This window comes from Poecilia reticulata, chromosome 5, assembly GCF_904066995.2.
Source record: "Poecilia reticulata chromosome 5, P_reticulata-male-v2, whole genome shotgun sequence".
In the NCBI taxonomy this organism is placed as follows: domain Eukaryota; kingdom Metazoa; phylum Chordata; class Actinopteri; order Cyprinodontiformes; family Poeciliidae; genus Poecilia; species Poecilia reticulata.
Window position 1 is genome coordinate 28739441 of NC_088834.1, and position 22515 is coordinate 28761955.

Sequence of the window (22515 nt, forward strand, 5' to 3'; positions counted from 1 at the left end):
GATTTTTGATCATTTTTTTCCTTTTCAGTGATTTGACTGTCAAGTTATTTCACTTGAAACAGTCAAAATATCCTATATACCTGTAGATGTGATAAAGTTTAACTACTAATGAATGCCAAGGAAACTATTAGTAAGTAAAGTTTATTTTATTTGCATTCTGCAAACCAGGAATTTTAAGACTCCTGCTTGTTGAACACCCAGACTTTATTCCATGTTAATCCAATTTATGCTCTTTGAGGACGAGTCTGTAATTGGATCAAAAGGTGTGGAAACTTTTTATCCACGGTCTTAACACACAGGCCCCATCAATTTCTATGGAACAATAAACAGAGGGAACCTAAACTTGCAATGTAATATTCAGTACCAATGAAAAGAAGCATTAATAACTTGCAACATTTTATTGACAAGTCTGTTTATTTCATTTATAGCACAACATACAGAATAATAGCTTCTCCCTGTCCAATCACTGACCACTTGTCTCAAACTCAAAGTAAGTGTTCGTCCTTCATGATCACCCCACCATGGACCTCTTCCTCCCTCTCAACCGTACCTCGTCAAGCTTTTTGATGACTGCCGCGGACATCTTGGAGGTGGCAGCGTAGCTCTTTAGCAGCTTCTCAAACAAAACGTCTGTGTTGGGGTGAGTACTGAGAAAAGCCTTCTCCAGGACAAACAGATCCACACCCTTGTCCTCGGGCAAAGCCGAAATGTAACTCAGGCCGAAGTCGATGAAGACGAGGTCCGGTTCTGTGGCCTGTGGCCCGCGCCTCAGCAGCATGTTGGAGGTGGTCAGGTCGCCATGGATGACGTTCTCATCGTGCATTTTGGCTAAGATCTGACCGACTCTCTCAGCTAACTCGTGCAGGCCTCGGTCCACGCAGGAGTCGCACCGCTGAACGGAGTTGATGTGGTCACGCAGAGTTGAGGAGCCAACGATTTCCTCCAAGAAGATGCAGTGATACTTGTAGTCCACGAAGTAGACAGCTGGAGCCGGAATACCTGATGAGGAAAATAAAACATGGTCAAGTAAATGTACATCAGTCTGTAAAAAGTAAAAAAACAAACCAATATCAGTTTCTAAACAAAATTCTTATTTTGATAGCTTTTTTTTTTTTTTGTAAAACTATTTAAAAAATATAAATATAAATTCAATCTGAGTATTATGCGAATATAGAACTCAAAATATTGGACAAAAGTTTGAGTTCATTGTAAGCAAACTAAAGTTTACAGTGAATTTTCTTAAGAAAAGTTCATTTGTGAAAGAGGTTTATGTGTTGCCATATTTCTAAGTTTAATAAGGTGAGAGAAGAAATTCAATTGTTTGTTTTTTTAATTGAGCATATAAAACATTTAGCCCTTCACGTTATGAAAAGACAGTCGGACATGTTGATACAATAGAAAACTCAGGTTCATAGGAGAATGGCCGCTTATCAATTAATCGTTTGTCAATTGATAAGATCAATCAACTTTAGATGAACTCAATCTATACTTGGATGTTTACTTGGAAGTTATTGTTCTTTTGTTGTTTGTCTATTTGTTTCGACTAACTGTTATGCTCTTTATTGATTTGGGCAGAGACAAAGTACAACATTTCATGAACCTTTTAAAAGAAGAGATGCATGAAACCAGGCTAAAGGGGAAAACACTCATTTCCTCCTGGAGTTCCCGAACAGGCTGATGTAATAAAATATGATTTAACAGATCATGGTTTAAAAGCCAGTGCATACAAAAAAATGTGTGTAATCAATTACGTACATATTTAAGCCATTCAGTTCTCACTAAAATCAAGCACAGCAAACTACAGACCAACAGGCAATTCATAAAAAAAATGTATTTGCCTTCATCTACAATACGTGCAAATCTGCTTATTTAAGAGACATTTGCCAAATGGCTAGAACTACTGCGTTACGGGGGGACTAAACACATGATATGAAAACATTGCAGCATGCTTTTTATTATTATTAATTATTATTATTATTATTTTATTAACAAACACTGGGTTAATGTCTGTCGAACTTCACCTAGAGCCCACCTGCTTTTCTGCAGCGCAGGATGGAGCGGACCTCATGAGCTGTTCTGCGAGAGTTCAGCTTGTCGTGCAGCTCTGGATGTCGGTAGAGTTTAGGAAACCTTTCTTTGATTATTGTCGGCTTTCCTAAGAACTCTGCCCGATACAAGCGAGCTTCTGCTCCTTGTTTGATCAACTCCGCCGTAGAGAGAAACTGTGGGACCGCCATGTCGCTCCTCTGAGTTCACTCAACAGAGAATGTTTTTGCCTTTTTCTTCTTCTGTTTTTATGGCGGTTGGCAAGCAACGTTTCGATGTGTATTGTCGCCACCCACTGGAATGGAGTGGTATGAAGGACCAAAACTAATACTAAAAGCCGAAATATATATAAGTATTTTGTTTTACTTTTTCCTTACTTTTCATCAAGAAATGTATATATATATATTTGTTTCGCCTTGTATGTTACTTGGATGTTACTTTTGTCTTATTTCAAGTGTACTAAAATATTTGCACTAAAACTTAGGTCAAAAATGCTTGGTAAGATTTTGTGTTTTTGCAGTGTTCCATCTTTTTTGTGTTAATCTGTAATATTATAACCTATTTTCAGGGGGAAAAAAACTTTTTCTATCCCATTTACCTGAGATTATAGTTGACCGCAGCCATCGGGGTTTCCACGGTGACGGTCTGGGTCTCTACGGATGGCGAACTCACTTGGCACGACTGCTGTAGATTTCCCAGGTTTGAAGATAAGCTTCTGCTACAATAGTGAGAACAACAGAACTAACCATGACTTAAATTTCTCCACAGCTTTATTCCTAACCTGTTTGCTGCTCCAATTGCTTGCTTAGAGGCGTGGACCGAAATCTGAAACTACTGGATCTGATTCTACTCAATCGCTAGCGTTTGTAACGCGTCAGCTCGAAGAAGCTTACTGGAATTTGCGGTAGGGTCGCATCTTTTTCAGGAATAAAAATGTCTGAAACGTTCCTATTGCTCCAACTTTAATTGCTCAATATTTGGCCAACACAGACTGAATGGCTTCATTTACTTCTTCCGTTGCAATGGCCAAACTACAACCCTCTGTGGGGAGATTGTGATTTCAAAACTGGAGAAATCGAGCTCAATGGGAGAAGTCCCAGACGGCGCACTGAAGAGAGATGAGAAATGAGCAGAATTACATATTGCCAGGTTCTCTCATTACTAATGTGTTTCATACTTTTCTGATTTATAGTTATAAAACCAACTTTAGCCCTTGAAGACCTGAACACAGAAGAAAAAAAGTGGAACACTTTAGAAGGTTTCATACAAACACCTTGGAAATGAAAATAGGATGTTTTCAGATTTTATTTTATTTATTTTGTAATGATGTTGTAAAATTAAATATAATATGACAAATGACTCATTTCCCTTTGACTTGTGCCCTACTTGGTTTTTGGTCTGTCACATAAAATACAAATAAAATACATTAAAATGTAACTTTGGAACATGATAAATGTAGGGCGGGGGATTTAGAAGGTTTTGAAAAATATGAATAGGTTGCGTATCTTTGCATGCTGCCCAGATGTTTCAGATGCTCTGAAACATATGTTGTAGATCACTGTGGGACCTACAACATGGCAGACACACAGCTCCACAATAAATTATCAGTATTTATTGATCAATTTTCAATTAGATAAAATCCTTCAAAATGTAGGAATATATGTTTATTGCTTGTTTTCTACACAATTGTTTTGCCTATGTCTTCTGTTATATCTGAGTCGCGACACTAAACTGAATCCTGATGTTGTCAAAGTCACAGTAAAGTTGCTTCAACTCATATTTTTGGCTTTTGTCATGTAAAATGAGAAATTTAGACCTCTGCTATTAAGTGTGCCCAACTAAAAAAGAATCCTAATTTTATATAAACATGTTCTACGTGGTTGCCACTCCACCTTGTATTAACTATAAGATATGCAACTGCGTATGCGCACATTCATGTTGGAGTGTGATGAAGAAGCTGTGATAAAGACAAGAAGAAACTGTTCAAAGAGTCTGGAGAAGCTTTTTTTTTGGTTCCCCACATTGACTGGTGTCTTACCAAAGAAGGTAAAAACAGAAACAAATTAGATCCCAAATTCCACAGAGCAACTCATTTGTTCTACATTTTAGATGGACCGAAGAACAGAAGTACTAAGAATATGTTGTTTTATTCTGTAATTTCAGAAGCACGGTTTGTTTAATTGGAAAAAATGGCTGACAGTGGTTGTTATCCATGTATGCCTGATGATTTGGGTAGACTGCTGATGGACGAAACTTCTCTGGACACAACCAGTGACGAATTGGAGAAAGAAAACCAAGAACTCCAGCAGATGGTGGAAAATCAACGAAGGAAGATCGAGTGCTAGAAAAACTGGCAGGAGTTCCAGGCAACAGGACTTGGAAGCAAAATATGACATGCTTGAAAGTGAGAATTATGCACTTCATGCTCACATCATGTCTCTTTGTGCAGAGCAAGAAAACATAGAGCTTGAACACGAGGACATGAGAGCTGAAGTGTGTTGCCTGTTTGAGAGTCTTTGTTTGAGCTTGACAAAGGCACAGCTGTGCATTGAAAAGCGATCCGAAGACCTGGAGAGTCTTTCAGAGGAGTTAGAGCATCTCCTGAGCCAGTACAACAGAGACTGTAAAGAGATTGAGTACCTTAGCCAACAAAACATGACTTGACTTTAAAGTCTGAAAATGTTAGGTTAAGGAAAGATTGATTGAACAGGAGGATGAGGAGCACCATCGAGAACCACGAGAGCCAGTTTCAGCTCTCTGAAACATCGGTAAGACGATGTACCAAACAGGAACACTCAGGTACTGGATACCAGCATGGACTTTCTAATCCCTCTGGTAGTTCTGGTTGGTATAACTGGCCACCTTGCTGAAACTGGTTCTAGGTTCAGTTATTCTTGCATGTCTCTATCTAGGTATATCTTTCTCTAGTGGTTCCAGTTAAGTTATTTCTTTGTAAGTCCTTGCTTTCCCCCAAAGTGTTTCTAGTTTTCTTATTGGGTTACTTTAGGTTCAGTTAGTCTTTTTGTCTATGTCTTTAGTGATTCTAGTTAGGTTATTAGATCTTCTAGTTATTCTAGCTCTACATTCTTGTTATTGTTAGATCAGTCCTGTTTTTCAGTTTAGGTTTGTTTGTTTTTTCCCTCATGTCTTTTTCTCTTCTAGATTATCAGGTTGTCTTTAGTTTTAGTGTTTCTTTAGTATTAGAAGTATTTTTTTAGTTCCCTGGGGGTTTTCTGCCTTTTTGTATTCCCCAGTATATTTTCTTAGCTTCCCTGTTGCCACCTTCTCCCCGCCCCTCAGTCAGTTGCTATGCCAACCAGTTTTCTCATTAAGTCAGCTCCTTTGTTCCCACTCAACTTCACAGTATTTAACCTCCTCATTCTTAACACGGATCCTTGTCTTGTGTTTTGCTTGTCTTTCACCAGTGCTACCCAGTGTTCGAGTTATTTTGCCGTTACTCACCCGTGCTGCCTTGACTTTGTATTTTCTCAGATTATTCATTAAACCCACAAAACTCAACTCAAACTCAAAAGAGCAAATGTTTCCAAATTCTCAATGTGTGCTTGTATGATTGAGCCACCAAAAATGAGCAAATAAATTTCTTTTATCCAGCAATCTCATATTTTACATTAGAGCAGCATTTTCCTGAAAGCCATCACTTCTTACAGATAAAAACTAAATAAAAAATGGATATTATAATTAAATATTGTCAGCCAACTCATCTTGGGAAAGACTGCTGACTTGATTGCTGTCCAGAAGACGTTGCTGACACTCTACCCAAGGAGAGGAAGCCTCAAGGGGCATCGCCAAAGAAATAGACTGAATGAATCCAACCAAGTTATCAGACAAATAAAACATTTATTTACACAGACACACTTCAGAATACTCGCCTTCTCTGTCATGTTCTGACTTGTTGGAAAAGAAAAAAAAAAGTGAAATCCAGCAAGTTTGGAAAGATCCTCGATTCTGTTGTGTTGGTGGAAGCCAATCATCTGACCAAACGACATAAAGGAGTTTTGACCAGCGGTCAGTAGAAAAGGATCATCTTCTCACAGGGAACAGAAAGACGGTGTAAAAAAATTCAAATGAAATGCATTTCTTCAGTCTCGCCTTCCAACTAACAGTAAACTTTGGTTAAATCTTGATGTGAATCAAGTTAAAGTCACTTGAAATCATTCAATGAGTTGAAAGCAGCATGTTTAAGAAAGAGGTCGTTTGAAAACGTGGAAGAACCGTGGATTCTTGAGAGAGAAGAACAAATCTCGATCTGACGAAGCAGACCGCGGGCAAATCGGTCAGAAAAACTGAGATGTCAAATCCCTGCCTCTCTGGCTGCACTGAGGACAAAGTCCAACACCCACAAAAAACATTTGTTATTGTATTTGTTGAATCTCAAGTGAAAATGCGTAATAAATAGTTCATTTTTAATGTTTATCAATTTAAAAAAAACAATTGAGTGAAAGGTAGATAGACACGTTGTACACCATGCCCATCTCTTTGCTTCATGTCGGAAACAAAGAGATGGACTATATGGCATGGCGATTCTCCTTAGTTATGGAGTTAAATAATGTGGATTATTAATTAAACTGTATAGAATGCGCTCCAGGAGGTCCTAAAAACACTTCCATGTTCTTGTCCGGTCACTGCTGGTCTTTTGAAACAACACAGACTCATAATAAAGGTCACAGTCAGGACTGTTGAGATGTTATAAACAACACATGCTCTTGGACTCAACGCTCAGAATGTCCAAATAATCCTAGGGAGGTACTAATGTACAATTTGGAGACAAAAATTTCATTTCAGATATAAAGTTAACATTTTGGATCTTACTGGAGAAGTAAAAATTTTTTTTTTACCTAAACAAAACAAATTATTAAAAAATAATAAATAAATAGAAAGGTGGCCTCCTATTCAAAGGTTTATGTGGCGCCATCATAGCAGGGTATGTGGAGCAGCGGCTGTCCGCTCTGGCCCTTTCCACATTCGGGCAGAGTCATGCTGGACTGAAGATGGAGAGGTTATGCTGGCTGTCATTGCAGAGCAGCGGCCGCGGCCGCCGGGCTGCTCATGGCGTTTGTGTTAGCCGATAAGACGGTGGAGCCGCTGAGAGGGCCGAGGGCAGTGGAGGCTGGCAAGGCAGAGATACCTAATGTGGAGACAAGCAGGTAAAACGTGGGCAAAACGGCAAGAAGCAATATATCATGGTAGACTAAAAGCTGTTGACAGTCTGCTAAAGCAGAAACAGGAGCTGCGCAAATCTTTATCTCTATTCTGCTAACGTCGAAATAAATTTAAAAAAAAAATCGCAATTTCGGTGTTTCCGTTAAATAAGAATTGAAATTAAAATCACACGTTAATAAGTTAGTTCATGCAATAAAACTTTAAAAATCATGGCAGCGACAAATGTTAGTTACATAAGATTTTTATAACTCAGCCAAGACGCCAGCGCTCGTCCTCTATCAGCCGTCAGACACGTCGGCGTCTTATTTCGGCGACGGAGCGACAAGCCCCGCCTACTTGAACCGGCTATGTATGCGGCGTTTCGGGGGAGTTACAGTCTGTGATTTTAGATGAGAGCTACGGATTCAACACGCGAGAATGAGTTATTTTATGTAAGCCGTTGTAGCCAGCCGCACATTGTCTGAAAAAAGCAAAAACAAAAAATTACAATCCACGAAGAAGACTACTTCCTGTCGTCTTCTTCTTTGTGGTTATTGCCACGAAGTGACGTCCAGCTGTTGATCACGTGACTCGTGTGGTCCAAAAGAAGTGTTTTTAATTATACCCATATCGATAATGGTGAAAAACCACCTTATCCCAATGCAACATTTTATCGAAAAACATGTTTTTTTTGTTTTCAAAATTGCCGTGTTTCCATTAAGCAAATTTATTTTCGGAATTTCAATTTGCGCAGTTCTAGTATTAACGGTAACGCAGCTACTGTGTCTACTGCAAGTAGAAAACTTTCTATTATGTTGCACTGTATCATTTTCCATCTTCTTCCTTTTCCTCACAGACCGGCTTTTATGCAGCAATAGTCAAATTTCTCACAGTTTAAAAACTGTAAAACATCTTTGTCAGATTCCACCTATTCTACTTGAAATGAAGAGAAACTTTAAGATTTATTGAACCAGAATAATCAAACACACGAGGCAATAAAGGGAACAGGAAAGACGAATGATAAAACTCCTCAACTTTTCATGCCGCAGTCGGTCGTAGCAGATGGCCACTCATGCTGAACAGAATTCAACTGTAGTTTGAGACAGAAAAATTAGGAAAGCCTTTTTCAGAAATGTGACAATAAGAGTGAAGCATGTCTCCTCACCAGTGACCATGCTGGCTGCAGTAACAGCAGGGTTACCGCCTGGCAAGTTGGCTGATCCAGCCATACAAGACTGATCCTTCACAATGGAGACTGTGTGAACAACAAGCAACATAAATGAAAAAATAGATTGTTGTTGTTTTTTTTTTTTGTTTTTTTGTTTTTAAATCCCACTCTCATTGTGGATTAAAACTGCGCCCTGGGACTCTTACAGAAGTACGGGTGGTCCATTGCCTCGCGGGCGGTCACTCGGGCCTGGTGATCGTAGCGCAAAAGCTTGTCGAGGAAATCCAGAGCCTCGGCGCTGACCAGGTGCTGATTCTCGCTGTGGACGAAGCGCTCCCACCGTTTACGAGAATGTCTGCAGGGAAACAGAAACAGCTTTCAAACAGACTGTCCTGCTATGATTAAATTATCTTAAGGAAACCTCTTTTATACACTGCAAAAACACAGAATCTTACCAAGTACTTTTGGTCTTGTTTTTTGTGGAAATGTCTTAGTCCACTTGAAATAAGACAAAGTAACTGAGCACCAACTTTGCAGCAAGATATAGAGGCTTGTTTTGAGTCAATATTTTCTTAATATTGATGAAAAAGTGGCAGATAAATTAACTTATAACATGGAAAATATAATCTACCAATGGATCTAGTACTTTCTCATCAATATTAATGAATCATTTACTGAAAACAAGCTCCCAGGTCTTTCTGGAAAGTTACTTGTAAGTTATTTTCATTTTATTTCAAATGTACCAAGATATTTGAACTAAAAACTAGACCAAAATTACTCGGTAAGATTATGCGTTTTTGCAGTGTAGATCCAGCTTCACCAGTGGATGTCATGGTCAGAAAAGGCCAGCAGTAACCAGCAGGCTGGCTTTTACATCCCGTCTCTGAGGGAAACAAGTCGTACCTTCCCAGAATGTCATTGAAGCGAGGTTCCAGCTCGATGCTGTACTTGTCAATATAGTCATAGAGGTCTTCTGTTCCCAAAACTTTGGCTATTCTCACCAACTGGATGAGAACAAAACAGGAACAATCTTGTCAGTACAGAAATCAAAAAATAAACCTTGTTGATGAGAAAGATAAGCTTCTAAACGCATGTGAAAATTACAAAGAATTATTGTGTGGGCAGTAGGCCTAAAAACATCCTCACAATATATTTCTGAGAATACGCGATATACACTGCAAAAATTGAAATCTGTTATTAACCAACTTTATAATTCCATGGTGAACTGTGACTCTCTGATCAAAGAGCAAAAAACAACAACAACAAAAAAAGGTAGTCGCTGTCTTCTCACACATCCTGAGGTAACCGCTAACCAGTTAGCTTTTGAAAACAGAAGTTGCAGTCCAGGTCAGCCACTCCTTTTAAAAACTGTAGTTGTGACAGGGGGAAATATAAAAGTCCCACCATACAGGAGCTAAATAATGACAACTGAACTGTCAAAGATCAACAACCAACCCTTTGCTGTACACTTTAGTTTTACTTGAGTCATTTTATTATAAAATATTTCTAGTAAAATGTCTGAATTCTCTACCAACTGAATGAAGAACAAACATGTTTTAACCAAAAATTCCCCAGACACACACACACACACACACACACACACACATGTGCAGGTTTTGTTAAAGTTCCGTAATTTTTTTATTGAAATAAAGTGCTTTGAAAACATTTTCTTTTGCGTGTTTTATTTTTATTTTAAATATAAAACATTTTCTATATTTACGGCCATTTTTGGTGTTAGTTTTTTTGTCAGAAATGTTGCTAAATGTAGCAAGAAAGTTCCAAACTTGCAAAAATGTTAATTGCAAATGAGCAGACCTGGTGGGCGGGGCTAAAGGTCAAACCTCTGTAACAGGAAAACAGAAGAGGACAGTGGATGATTTTTAGACCTTTGTTGAGGTAAATAAGATCGGCTTCACATGTAAGCATCACATAAATTAAGGAAATTGATGCTGATAAATTGGTGCACCTTTACCTTACACTAGAGTCACATTTAAGGGCACAAATTCGAGTTATTTTTTATTTTTTTTACTTATCAATCAGAATGCGTGTTTTTGTAACCATGTCAAATAAAATGACTAAGACAACTATTCTACCCACTGAGCCCCAGTCGTCTTTACAGACATCTGATTAGCATGCCGCTAACCAGAATAACACACGATTCACTATAAAAGCATTTAGAAGTTTGTGGGATTCAAAGACGACGACGAAACAAAAAGAAAAACATCAACCACTGATAAATGCAGCGTGCGTAGTTCTCACTGTGGGTAGTAGCTAAAACGTCATAGAATAGAAATTTAGTGCACTTTACCTGATCGTAGTTGTCATGACCGTGGAAAAATGGTTCCTTCCTGAAGATCATGCTGGCCAACATGCAGCCCAAGCTCCACATGTCCAGACTGTAGTCGTACATCTGCAACAGAGTGTAAGAGTTAAAGTACCTGAACCGTTTAAAACATGGAACAAACCCAAACATTTCCAACATCACTTTTCAAAATGCCTATTTTTAACTCGCTTATATTGTAAGCTCGTCGTGTGAAACAAGAAGTGATAATAGTTTAAAATTCAAACAAATGGGCGGAGCCTGTAATAATTCTCAAAGTTTAGATCAGTATCTGCTTTTGTTGTCCTCCCGTCAAAGGGAAGACACACTTCTTAAGAGCAAAACTAGCAACTCAGTCAAAAATAATCCAGGCACTAATGATGCTTGATGCCACCAATTTCCTTTCCGATCCAATACAGAGTAAAATCAAAGCCGGTATCAACGATACCGATCCGATACTTTGTGCAAAAACACTTAATTTGCCTGTTAAGTCTGAAAAAATAAATAAAATAAAAACATTTGTAATTCAAATCCTGGCTTCACAAAATTAACACAATGCATATTCATTTTAAACTTAGAAGTACTTTGTGATAGCAGCATCATTTATTATAGCTAAGCTATTTTAACAACAGCAAAAAATTATACAAAATATGTGAAAATGTTTCAAACTTCAAATAAAAAAAGAAAATTAGTAAAGTGATTCTCCTACTGAAATAAACCCCTGTGTAATTTTTAAGAACTGTTACAAAATGAAAGCTGAAACATATCCATGTCTGACTGAGCAGCAGCAGCACTAATGCAGCAGATACTTTCGACTACCAGGCGAAAGTACCTTTTGCCTGGTACTTTTTCTTACCAGGCGAAAGAAAAAGTAGTTCCACGTCAACCCTGTCATTTAGGCAAAATCTCAATAATTTAGATACTTTCTAACATCTCAAATGACTGAAATATTGAAAGTGTTGATACTTGGATTTGAGAATTGATCTTTAGGCTTAAAGGTTTGATATCAGAAGTATTGATATTTCAGTATCGATCTGGTCAACCAGCTTCTCCATCATTCAAAAGAAGCAACAAACGACACCTCGCTCAATATTTTTCATTTCAAATCTCTGATTATGAGTTTTTGTTTTTTAGTACTACACAACAGGAAACAGAGTTTCAATGACCATTTTTATTGAAAGTTTTGCTCCAGTTTAAAAATATATACATATTAACTGCTTTACATGCGTCACGTGATGCTCAATGAGAATCTAGCTGCTGGCTAGCTAATACAAGCCAACATGAAATCCCTCCCACAGCCGTACCTGGTAGTCCACCAAGAGCTCAGGTCCTTTGAAGTAGCGCGAGGCGACTCTCACATTGTACTCCTGTCCTGGATGGTAAAACTCTGCCAGGCCCCAATCAATAAGCCGCAGCTGCAAGAGCAAAAACAGGACGTTACGATCCATCGTGACTGACCTGTTGGGTTTTTACTGGCCAGCAATGATTTCTGTTCATCCTCGATGTCTGATTATTCAGGTTTTTCTTTAGCGCGTGCAAACCGATTCCGTCTCATTCGACAAATCAATGTAACCATCATAAAACGGAAACATATGAAAGAAAACGCTGGTGTTGGTCACACATTATGGAGAGATTTTGGTATTCTTGTCGACCTTTCGATGCTCGTGATCGATCATGACGTTATGTGGCTTCACATCTCTGTGCATGATTCCCATGCTGTGGCAGTAATCGAGAGCCTGCAGACGACATGGCATAAACATGACGTTTACACACATACAGGATGACATACAAAAGGTAAATGGAAAAATAAAAATTACAGCCAGATGTTTTCACTGAGTAACTGATCATCATCATCTTCATCTAATATTTAAAAATTACATCATCAGGCAAGTAAAACTATAAAGTTAAGTGGGAATTTTGGTATTTTAAAGACCCAAATGGCAGTAATTTATATAAGGAACATAAAATAAGTAAGCATGCAAAAGGACATTTTTCCAAATCGGTTTCTTTAAATAATAATAATAATAATAATAATAATAAAACGTATTAAACTTTAACAAAAACATCAGATGTGTGTCTGTGTCTGGTGAAAGTTTGGTTAAAATATGTTTGTTCTTCATTCAGTGGGTATAGAATCCTGAAATTTGACTCAAGTAAGAGTCATAATACAACAAGGCCATTGACTAGAATGCTGACATTTAATGAAATGTAAAAGGCAAGACATAAAATAGATACATTTGACATTTAGTTCTGTTTTATTTTGTTGAAATGCCAGTTTTTATCTGAGCGGCCGAGATAAAAACTCAGCCGCTGCTTACGATTCTGATGGAAATTTCATTTTACAAACGGCAGGAATCTCATCATGGTAGTCAATAAAAATCAATAACCGTTTCATTCCCAGTATAAATACTTCCGAGGCTCAAACACAATGTTGACTGTCGTTTATGGCTGTTTGACTGCGTCATTTTCCAAGCTCACAAAACAAAGCGCTCACCTTGAGGATCTCGTACATGTAGAAGCGGATGTCGTAGTCTGTCAGAGTTTGGTACAGTTGCTACAGATCAAAACAGTCATTAAATTAGCTATTTCAAACTGATTACACACATTCATAAAGCACGTACAATAACAATACTCTGCATCATGACAGTTGAACTTATCAAAAAATGAAATCAAAAGACAACACACACGCGCGCGCACACACTGCAGAGCAGGACATGAAGGGCAAAAAAAGACGACTTGCAACGTCATGCACCACAATGAAGAAATAGTTAAGTTAAAGTTCTGTTCTCACCTTAAAGTCTGTGTTGTTTACATGCTCAAAGACCAAAGCAGGTGTCCGGGACTAAAAAACAAAAACAGAATGAAACTGGTTTGTATTTGAGTTTTGTCAATTTAAAACAATTTTATCTATGTTTTTATCTATGTAGTCGGAGCCTCTGCGTAAACTCAAACAGGAAGGGAAGCTGTGGACGTGCAGACACTAATAGCACTGGGTACAAATCTACTGGGATGTTTTTAAGGTTCATTATACTGATAAGCATGTTCAGCCGTTTCCTGGGTGACTAATAATGATAGCAGGGCTCTCTCCGGGAAACATGCAACATGACAGAAAGAGGTCAAAACGCGAGCGCGGTGCTGTGATTGGATGAGACGTGTTACATCACTTCCTGTTGCACTGTATGAGACCGTTTGTGTTTGAGACTCTCTTCTTGATTTGATCTAATTTCTATGTCCTGAGACCTTACTGGTTTATTCTACCACATTAACACGTTGAAGACATTTCCTGTTGCTACATTTACTTTTTGGTGACGACCATGATAGGAGTTTGTACTCCTTCTATCTTGGAGTCTCCTCCTCTTTCTTGTTCTGTGTGTGTCAGATGTTTAGCTACTCCACTGCCTGCATTAGTGATTATAATAACGATCTTTCTGATTGGCTGCCAGTCAATTTGTCAAGCTGCTAAACTCCTCTAGCTAGTGTGGCAAGCACAAATGGACAGTTTCTGACATGAAACAGACATGGAACCGTCCGTCTTTCTACGGAGAACACTACTGCTGCTCGTCCAACCAAAACGTTTCTGTGTAAAGTGACTAGAACTCTACTTTTTAATCAATTAAATTGGGGATAGTTACCTATTTTGCCAATGTACTTCTTATGAGAGAGCCCAGGAACACTAAAACCAGCGGTGTCCAAACTTATTTTGGCTTGGGGGCCACAAATTTAAAGTTGTAGCCTACTGTTGAGCATCAACAAACTAAACATATTACTATTATATTATTTTAATGAAACAAGCAGAGTAGTTTGATTTCTGTAGGACAGTGATCTGTGGATTATTGTAGAATAGAAACTTTTAAAAAAAGAGGAAGGTTTGACCAATTAAAAGGAAAAAAACAGCAGCAAACATTGTAGATTTGTTGGGTTGATCATTTTTTTTCTTCACGATGCATGATGATCATTTTTTAACAACTGAAGGTAACACACAGTAACTATTTGACTGTGCTATAAAATAATACTATGTTGCTGGAAAACACATAGTACTGCCCCTTTAAAAATGTGTCTCTGCACATTGTCTGAGCTGGCGAACCAAATTTAGGGCGTTATGGAAACGTCATCGAGGACCGCCCGCAATTGTTCCGAGGACCGCAAACGGCCCCTGGGGCTACACTTTGGACACCTCTGATTTAAAACTACTTGCATTGCAACCACATAAATCTATCCATAACCAGGACTCACTTAACCATATACTTACAAACACACATTTCCCAAGCCCCACAGAAAACGATAAGCTGGTGCAAGTGGTAGGTTGGCAACTCTATTGGTACAGCAGTGACATTTCAGAGCCCTAACAACAATTACTGTCGTAAACAGAAAAAACAAACCAAAGTGTGCTATATCTACTTACTACGGGGTCCTTTACTATATCGATGAGAGAAATAATATTAGGACCTCCACGCAGGTTTTCTAAAATCTTGATCTCGCGTTTGATTTTCTTCTTCTTCACTGGCTGAAAGAGAAATTGTTAAGCAGCGTTAGAAAACTCAGACGAGCGACCTTTCACTTTGTTGAGGCATGGTAGGGCTTACCTTTAGGATCTTTACCACCACCTTCTCGTTGTTGGTGATGTTTATTGCCTCGAAGACTTCGCTGTACTTGCCACGTCCCAACTTGCGCACCAACTGAAAGTCATCTTGATTTCTTTGAAGAAAGAACGAGAGGAAATGTCACTTTTCTCGACGAGGACTTTGAAAGTGTTGATTATAAAATGTCCCGAGTCACTTACCCCCATTCCACAACATGTGACTCATAGTCCCAGTATTCCCTCGGGCGATGAGTGTTGACTTCTGTGTACACTCGTGCCCGGCTTGGCAAAGGCCCCGACATGTCTGACAGCTTGGCAGTGGCAGCTTTGGCTTAGGTACGGCTGGAAAGAAGGGAAACGGGGGCTAGGTTGGATGACGGGTTTGCCTGAGGATGAGGATGGAGAAGGGGTGAGGCCCCCCCAAAGGTAACTGACAAAAGACGAGATGATAGAGTGGGAGCAGAGTGTTAGATTGGACTAGAAGAGAAAATATTCAGGTCAGTTCACTTGCATAGCACTAACACACAATAAACGTCAAACAAGTCATTTTAATTTTATAATTCAATCACATACAAAGGATCTTAATACAAATGGGAACAACACGAAGACAAATACGCTTCATGCGCGTCACGTTTAACACTGCCGTAAATGTCCCCTTTTCAGGTTTCCTCCCAGTTCCAGCACAGCTCAACATGTAGTGATAAGCGAATAGCGCCATCTAGTGTTCGCAACGGTTCTTTTAAAGCAAACTTTAAAAATAGCGGGCCTCTTGTCATCGCTGCGTGCTTTAAAGAGATATTAAATACTAGATAGTAGTTATCGTGATAATGGATTATCTGTGGACACGCAGGAACAAAAGCAATATTTACTAAAACTTTAACTTCCAAGAAGAAGGACATCATTATTATTAGTATAATAACTTGGATTTCCCAGTGTACTTCCGTCCCACGTTGTCAGGAATATGCGTGTGCTAGCAACCGACGCAGCAATCCTGCACACTGAAAAGGTGCTCTCGTATTTTGAAAGCTAATAATGTTTTCCTTCTAGCACATGTTAAGGTGAGCAGCAGATTATCGTCTCGAAGCTTCCCCGTTGCAGTAGCTGCTAATCACAGGAACCCATCTGACGCTCATTTCCAGAGTCATCTCTGTTACAAGCAGCGCGTAAGCAAATATTTACCGTATTTATCAATCTGCCGAGCGAAGCCGATTTCGACAAGCCATCAGTCCTGGCCACGGTTCGGTCCAACGGGTCAGGGTAGGGTTTCTGCCGTATCAAAGACAAATCTAGCCCACCGCATATACGTTCCTAATTCTTGTAACGGAGGCCGAGGAGGGACAACCTTGTTCTCAGAGGCGAATCATCTCCGCAGGAATAACGTTTTTTATGTGAAAAGATGCTATAAATGATTTATGAAGAATTACGAACTGAATCCAGAGAAAGCTATATTTTTACAATTTATTAGTAGGTAGTTTCATCTGAACATTCTCTCACAACTGGCCCTATGAGGACATTCATGAGGTAGATGTAACCCAAAATGAAATGAGTTTGACACTCCAGGTCTTTTTTCTTGTTCTTAATAGGCTCACATTTTTAATTTTGTGAACATTTCTGCTACCTTATTATCACTTTTGGTCCATCGTCATCAAAATGCACAAATAATCACCAAATTATGCTACATATATAATTTTTTCCTCAAAAGACGTTTTAATTCCACTCTTTACTTTTAAAAGTATTTACATAAACAAATATACAATGACATTAACATTGGTTGGTAATCTATGATACCTTTTTACTGTTTAATGATTTAATTGCTTGAGGTATGAAAGAAAATGTTATCTTGTTTCTTGAGAATAAGGAAGCAGCTCAAATGAGGATTTCAAGGGATGTGTACCATAGACATAATATAAGGTAGACCCCGCATTGGCTGCTCCGGCGCAGGAAATACGGCGGCCATCTTGGAGCGGTCGACCCTCCTACTTTGCTCAATCAAAACAGCAGAAGATGCCTCAGCACTGAGGGATATTGTTGTTCGGATCGATGGACTATTGATGTGAGGGCTCCACAGACAACATTTCACAAGTAAGATGGACATATTATTGTGTATATTCTGTGATTGGTGTAATACGGGGTTCAGCCCCGCTATAAAGGATAATTGAGATTCCGTAAATCTAAAAAAAAAAGAATTATTCTCTAACATTGACTTAGATTATCTGACACAAGAGCCTACATTAGAAACTAAACAATGTAACATACATTATAAAACTTATATTACGTGTTATAACATTCACCAGCAAAGTTTACACAGGTGGTAAAGACTATTATTTATATGTATTTCTCTCACTCTGTCAAAAGTAAGATACATCCCAAATCTCCCGTTTTTGTTTTGAAGCTTTTATAAAGACACGATATGAGGAAAAAGTGGGAGATTTCTATAAAGAGAGACAGATTCACTGCAGCACGGATGAATCTCGGATCGGATTTTGGACTCAATCTCAGGTGCGGAATCACTGAAGCTAGAACTCGTCGGCTGGAAAACATAGATATATATCTATATATGTATGGATGTATATACAAACATACATATAAACATGTATCCAATATATATTATTCAGGATTATTCATTATTTATTTGTCATTATTAATTGTTATTTATTTGTGTTTGTATAGTTATATAAATATGTATTGATCTTACTAAATAAATTATTAAATTATGAACGGCTGTGTGCTTTGTAATATGCTCATCATACATCAATATCAGAATATTCCATTCCTATTCTATTGTTATTGCCACTAAGCATATTTAAATATGCTGAACTAAACATACTTAAAAAATACAATTGTTTATAAATGTAGCTTTGATAGATGTTTGAATATGGTTTCCAGTAACAAAAAAGCGTGTTATGATCGATTAAATGCGCTGATACGTCATTGTGCCTGCTAAACACATAAGGTTGAGTGGAGTGGAGTACCGCTCCAAGATGGCCGCCCTAAATCTCGTCAGCGACAATAGGCGAGAGCGGTCCATGAGGCATCTACTCTTATATTATGTCTATGATGTGTACTGTCTGCTATAATCTTTCTCACTTTCCTCATAATTCTGCTTCCGGTGTATTTCATTTATTAGAATAACGCAGGGTAATGAATCAAACCTAATTTATCTACAAGATCAATGCAGACGTGGACATAAAACACTTTCGGGGATTGAGATAAAGAGACCCTAAGCGAAACAAAATCCGAATCTCGATGAAAGTATTTCATTTTTTATTCACTTAAGTTATTTATTTATTTACTTTACTAACTTAAGTTATTTATTAATAAGCCTCTGATGCCATCATGAGAATATCACTCCACCCGCCAGGGGGCAGCATACGATACGCAGGGACTAAAGGCCTCAAAATGGAAGAATGGAGTAATGTAACATAGAATACGGAGAGAGCGTCATCGAAAGCAATTTTATAAATAACTTAATTTTATGTGTGTTGTGTAATATTTAATCTTCGGAGAAACTTAATCAGCGCTGCTGTTGCAGTAGAGCAAGCTGTGACAAACAGGTAACAATAGGTCATTAGCTAGGCTAGGTTCTGCCTCAGGCTAGTGCTAACTCTTGCCGCTACTCAGGAAAAATGGCTATTTAGCTACTTGTTGGGAAAAAGCGTTGTGATAAATTTCCCGAAAAGGTATAAACAGAGGTTACCAAACGTTAGCATGAAACGTAAAATGTTACTGGCGTTACCTTCAGTTGTGAGCGAACAGGGGCCAAGTGCGCAAAGTGCTGCAGCTAACCTAATGTAGCCTACAGCTGCTAGCTTTGTGCTTAACGCTTCCATTCATTGGAAGTGTCCTGAACATCCCGTTCACATTTTGAAAGTCCATTCGCGACGCATTATTAGGGAGACTATATTAACATTTACTCATAACATTTTTGTTAAACTTGTCTTTGTTAAGACGTCACGCAGTTTACCGTTAATTATTGGTTTTGTTTCAGTCCTGGCTGTCAACTGCCAATTATATTTTAAATAAAACGTTTGTTGCCAACAACATCAGTGATGAACAGATTTACACTTATTAGCCCTTTCAAGCAGATGTGAACTATATTCATATATTCCTCCACATAGCTTAGGGAAGACATTCCAGTCAATTTGGACAGCTGTTCTCACTGGAGCTCTGTTTCTGCAGTTAGCGATGGAGCCATCAGAGGACACTGGATCAAACTGGGCTTCCCAGGAGGTCAACCCTGTGTTCCTGCAGCAGCTCCGAGAGCTGGACATCCCTGAGGAGGCAGCAAAACAGGTGGGGCAGTACTGCTGACATGCGGACTTCACCGAATAATAGATACGTACAGTTTTTCCTGATCTTTCTTGTTACTTCTCGCTCCAGGCACTACTGCACACTCGGAACGTGTCGGCTGAGGAGGCGGCCATGTACTACTTCAACAAACTGGAGAATGAGGTGCCCATAAGCTAGCCTTAGTCCCCTGCAGGTACACATTGGTACGTTAGACCCAGTAGAGATTGTCCAAAACCAAATCTGAGTGTGTGTCTGTCTTCGGTCTAACACACAGGAGGAGGGGGACGAGGACCTCTTGTTCAAGATGGTGTTTGTGATTAACATGGACCTCGGCATGGGTGTTGGAAAGGTAATGGTGAAAAGAAAGCACACCCTCTGCCAATTTAGCAAGTTTTCATCTAAAATTGCTGTTTGAAATCTGAATTTGTTTGAGTCTGACATTAAGTCTCCACAGCAGATTCCAACAAGAAATTATTTATTAAACAAAGATGAGGGCAAAAATGTTAAGTTTGTGTAGAATTGAACGTAAACCCCAAACCCCTCAATTTACACAGAATACAATAAGCAGAGTGAGTTGAAGGGGTCTTTCTTTCTTTCTTTCTTTCTTTCTTTCTTTCTTTCTTTCTTTCTTTCTTTCTTTCTTTCTTTCTTTCTTTCTTTCAACACAACTAAATGAATGGAACAGAATGCTAAATGCAATTTAGCTGATTCTTTTCAGCATAAATAAGTTTCTGTGGGGGGGGAATCACTTTAGGATAAAAAGAGCTTTTATCTGTTGGTGTGTACTTTCAATTGGCATTTTTTAAGAACATATTTTGGAGTTTAATGAACATAAAAATAATCTATCCTCATGTTTAAATTTGGAAAATAACTCCACACGAACATACAGTACAGAGAGCTGTGCTCAGTATTGGTTAAATGTAGTTCCCCCGTGGTGGTTTTGTGTTTGGGAGCTACTGAAGTCGGTGCTGATTGTGTGTGCAGATTGCAGCCCAGGTGGGCCATGCTGCGGTGGGTTTGTACCAGGCTCTACAGGAGAAGAACAGCTGGCGGGAGATGGCCTGGAAGTGGGACCAGAATGGGTAAGACCTATGCAGATCGTGGCTAATTCAAAACCACAACCTGATAGATTTTTGTTCATCCTTCTAATATTTGTTTCATTCTTTTTGTGCATCGAGATAATTTGCTTGTACCTCGTATGAGTTTTGGTTCACAGCCTTCTGTAAAAGCTGTCTTTTTCCTGTCAGGATAGCATTAATATGTTTGCGTGATTCTCTACTCGTCATTCCTGTTTCCAAGAGCCACTGTGGCCTTTGGCTCTCCACGTTGGTTTGGTTTGCAAAAGGTGCAAATAACATCAGCAGCAGATTTGGGTTTAAAATGTCATTTTATTTAACAATTGCAAAAGTGTTCTTAGTGAAATTCTTTTCAGGATGCGAATGAGTTTGGTGTTCATAACAGGGCCAAGAAGGTGGTGCTCCAAGGCACCAACGTGGCTCATCTGCTGGAGCTGCAGGCCCTGGCTCTGAGCCTCAACCTGCCCACCTACCTGGTCCAGGATGCAGGTCTCACCCAGGTAGCCATCTAAAAAAAAAAAAAAACTCAAAATTTTAATCGTGTAAATATCGCAGCGCGTCTTTCCGCGTACAAGTTGGAGTAACAACGGTCTCTGCAGGTGGAGTCCGGCTCCCGCACCGTCCTGGCCATCATGGGAGCAGAGGAGATGGTGAACAATGTCACCGGCAGCCTGAAGCTGCTTTGAGTTGTTTGGAAACAAGTCTCTGCAGTGGCATACAACCACCAGGAGGGGGCAGCCTTTCTTAGCAGCAGGAGAACTACAGTCAAGCATGAGCTAAAAAACCTTTCAGAATAATAATAATAAAAAAAACAGAAAACACCTCCTCCCCCAGCACCGTTCCTCTTTCTGTCACTTTTCCTCTCAGCTGCTTGCTGCTTAATCAGACATTCCTGGGAGACCACCTACTAGCAAAACGGTTGATTTATTTGGTTCATTTTTCTCCCTCAAATGGTAACAGTTTAATACAGAGTAACTGATGGGACGTTCACGTGAAGGTTTTAATGGTGGTGTTTGTGTACAGCTGAAGTTCCCTGTTAATATATCATTTGTGGTGTTATGGCTGTATACGTGTTTTTTTTTTTAATGGCCATGTGATGTGCCATTTTTATCAAAATAAGAAGCTGCTGGTTTTTGTTTAAGGTAAAATGAGTAAATCTTCCATTTTGTTTTCCACCTCCCCCTCCAGCTTAACATTTAAAGAAGCCTCAACCTGGCACCAAAGCTTACCCTGCAAACATTTGGACTTGCTCTAAATACTGCTGCCATGAATGATGTGTTTAGGTTCTTTAAAAAACAAAAAAAGTGTATTTGTGGGGCATAATAAAGAATTTATGGGTTGCCAATCCCATGTTGTTGATTATAGTGTCACAATGTACATTGAAACTACAGTGTTTGTTCTGCAGTGTTAAAATGCATGATACAAAATGTTACAATATGAATTATAAAGTTGACAGACATTTGAAAACTGTGGTATACTATTTATAGCTTTGTTGTGTCAGACAGGTGATCATTAAAACACCTCAACATTACAACCACTCTGGACTTTGTGCTTATTTTACACCCATAGACTACGCTGATGAGCTTTTGGCACTGTGGGTATGGAAAGGTTGTGGGAAGGAAATAACTATGTTGCAGTGCCAGATTTTAGTTTTTTACCCGCCCCTTCCTGCAAAACACGGTTGTGTTGGGAGTTTTTTTTTTTTTTTTAATGAAAAGCAATTACATGTACATTTGAGATCTTAAATTCATAAAAGCGTTGAACAAGAAGTCTTTGTCCTACCAGTATCACTGGTAAAAAAGGCTTTATTCATGTAAAATACGTTTAAATTGCACGTTAACGAAACAGCCCGTTTTTTTTGCTGTTAAATCTGATC

General features: G+C 38.8%; 3 protein-coding genes and 1 long non-coding RNA gene across 7 annotated transcripts; 2 read left to right on the forward strand and 2 right to left on the reverse strand.

The window, feature by feature from the left end:
* Window positions 1-383: 383 nt before the first annotated feature.
* On the reverse strand, window positions 384-2305 carry tp53rk (TP53 regulating kinase). The gene is made up of 2 exons (XM_008410417.2): window positions 2033-2305; window positions 384-999 (listed from the first exon to the last, which is right to left on the reverse strand). The coding sequence occupies exons 1-2, from the start codon at window positions 2235-2237 to the stop codon at window positions 512-514; spliced, it is 693 nt and encodes a 230-aa protein (XP_008408639.1). The 5' UTR covers window positions 2238-2305; the 3' UTR covers window positions 384-511.
* Window positions 2306-5884: 3579 nt separating this feature from the next.
* On the reverse strand, window positions 5885-19130 carry LOC103465502 (casein kinase II subunit alpha). 4 transcript variants are annotated; one of them, XM_008410414.3, is made up of 14 exons: window positions 16453-16600; window positions 15475-15703; window positions 15278-15389; window positions 15097-15198; window positions 13486-13536; window positions 13189-13248; window positions 12347-12430; window positions 11999-12109; window positions 10683-10784; window positions 9278-9378; window positions 8581-8729; window positions 8372-8461; window positions 8242-8296; window positions 5885-7192 (listed from the first exon to the last, which is right to left on the reverse strand). In XM_008410414.3, exons 2-13 carry the CDS (start codon window positions 15573-15575, stop codon window positions 8277-8279), a joined length of 1083 nt encoding a protein of 360 aa, XP_008408636.2. In that variant the 5' UTR covers window positions 15576-15703; window positions 16453-16600; the 3' UTR covers window positions 5885-7192; window positions 8242-8276. The 4 variants fall into 4 exon arrangements, with proteins under 4 accessions (XP_008408636.2, XP_008408632.2, XP_008408631.2 ...); XM_008410410.3 differs by lacking the exons at window positions 8242-8296; window positions 16453-16600 and adding an exon at window positions 19010-19130; XM_008410409.3 differs by lacking the exon at window positions 8242-8296 and having other exon boundaries at window positions 16453-16601.
* Window positions 16622-17990, forward strand: LOC145551756 (uncharacterized). Its single transcript, XR_014087663.1, has 2 exons — window positions 16622-17355; window positions 17666-17990. It is a non-coding gene; the product is annotated as an uncharacterized LOC145551756 (long non-coding RNA).
* On the forward strand, window positions 18637-22173 carry LOC103465503 (putative peptidyl-tRNA hydrolase 2). The gene is made up of 7 exons (XM_008410416.3): window positions 18637-18827; window positions 19453-19566; window positions 19654-19725; window positions 19838-19912; window positions 20548-20645; window positions 21025-21139; window positions 21239-22173. The coding sequence occupies exons 2-7, from the start codon at window positions 19459-19461 to the stop codon at window positions 21323-21325; spliced, it is 555 nt and encodes a 184-aa protein (XP_008408638.1). The 5' UTR covers window positions 18637-18827; window positions 19453-19458; the 3' UTR covers window positions 21326-22173.
* Window positions 22174-22515: the final 342 nt, after the last annotated feature.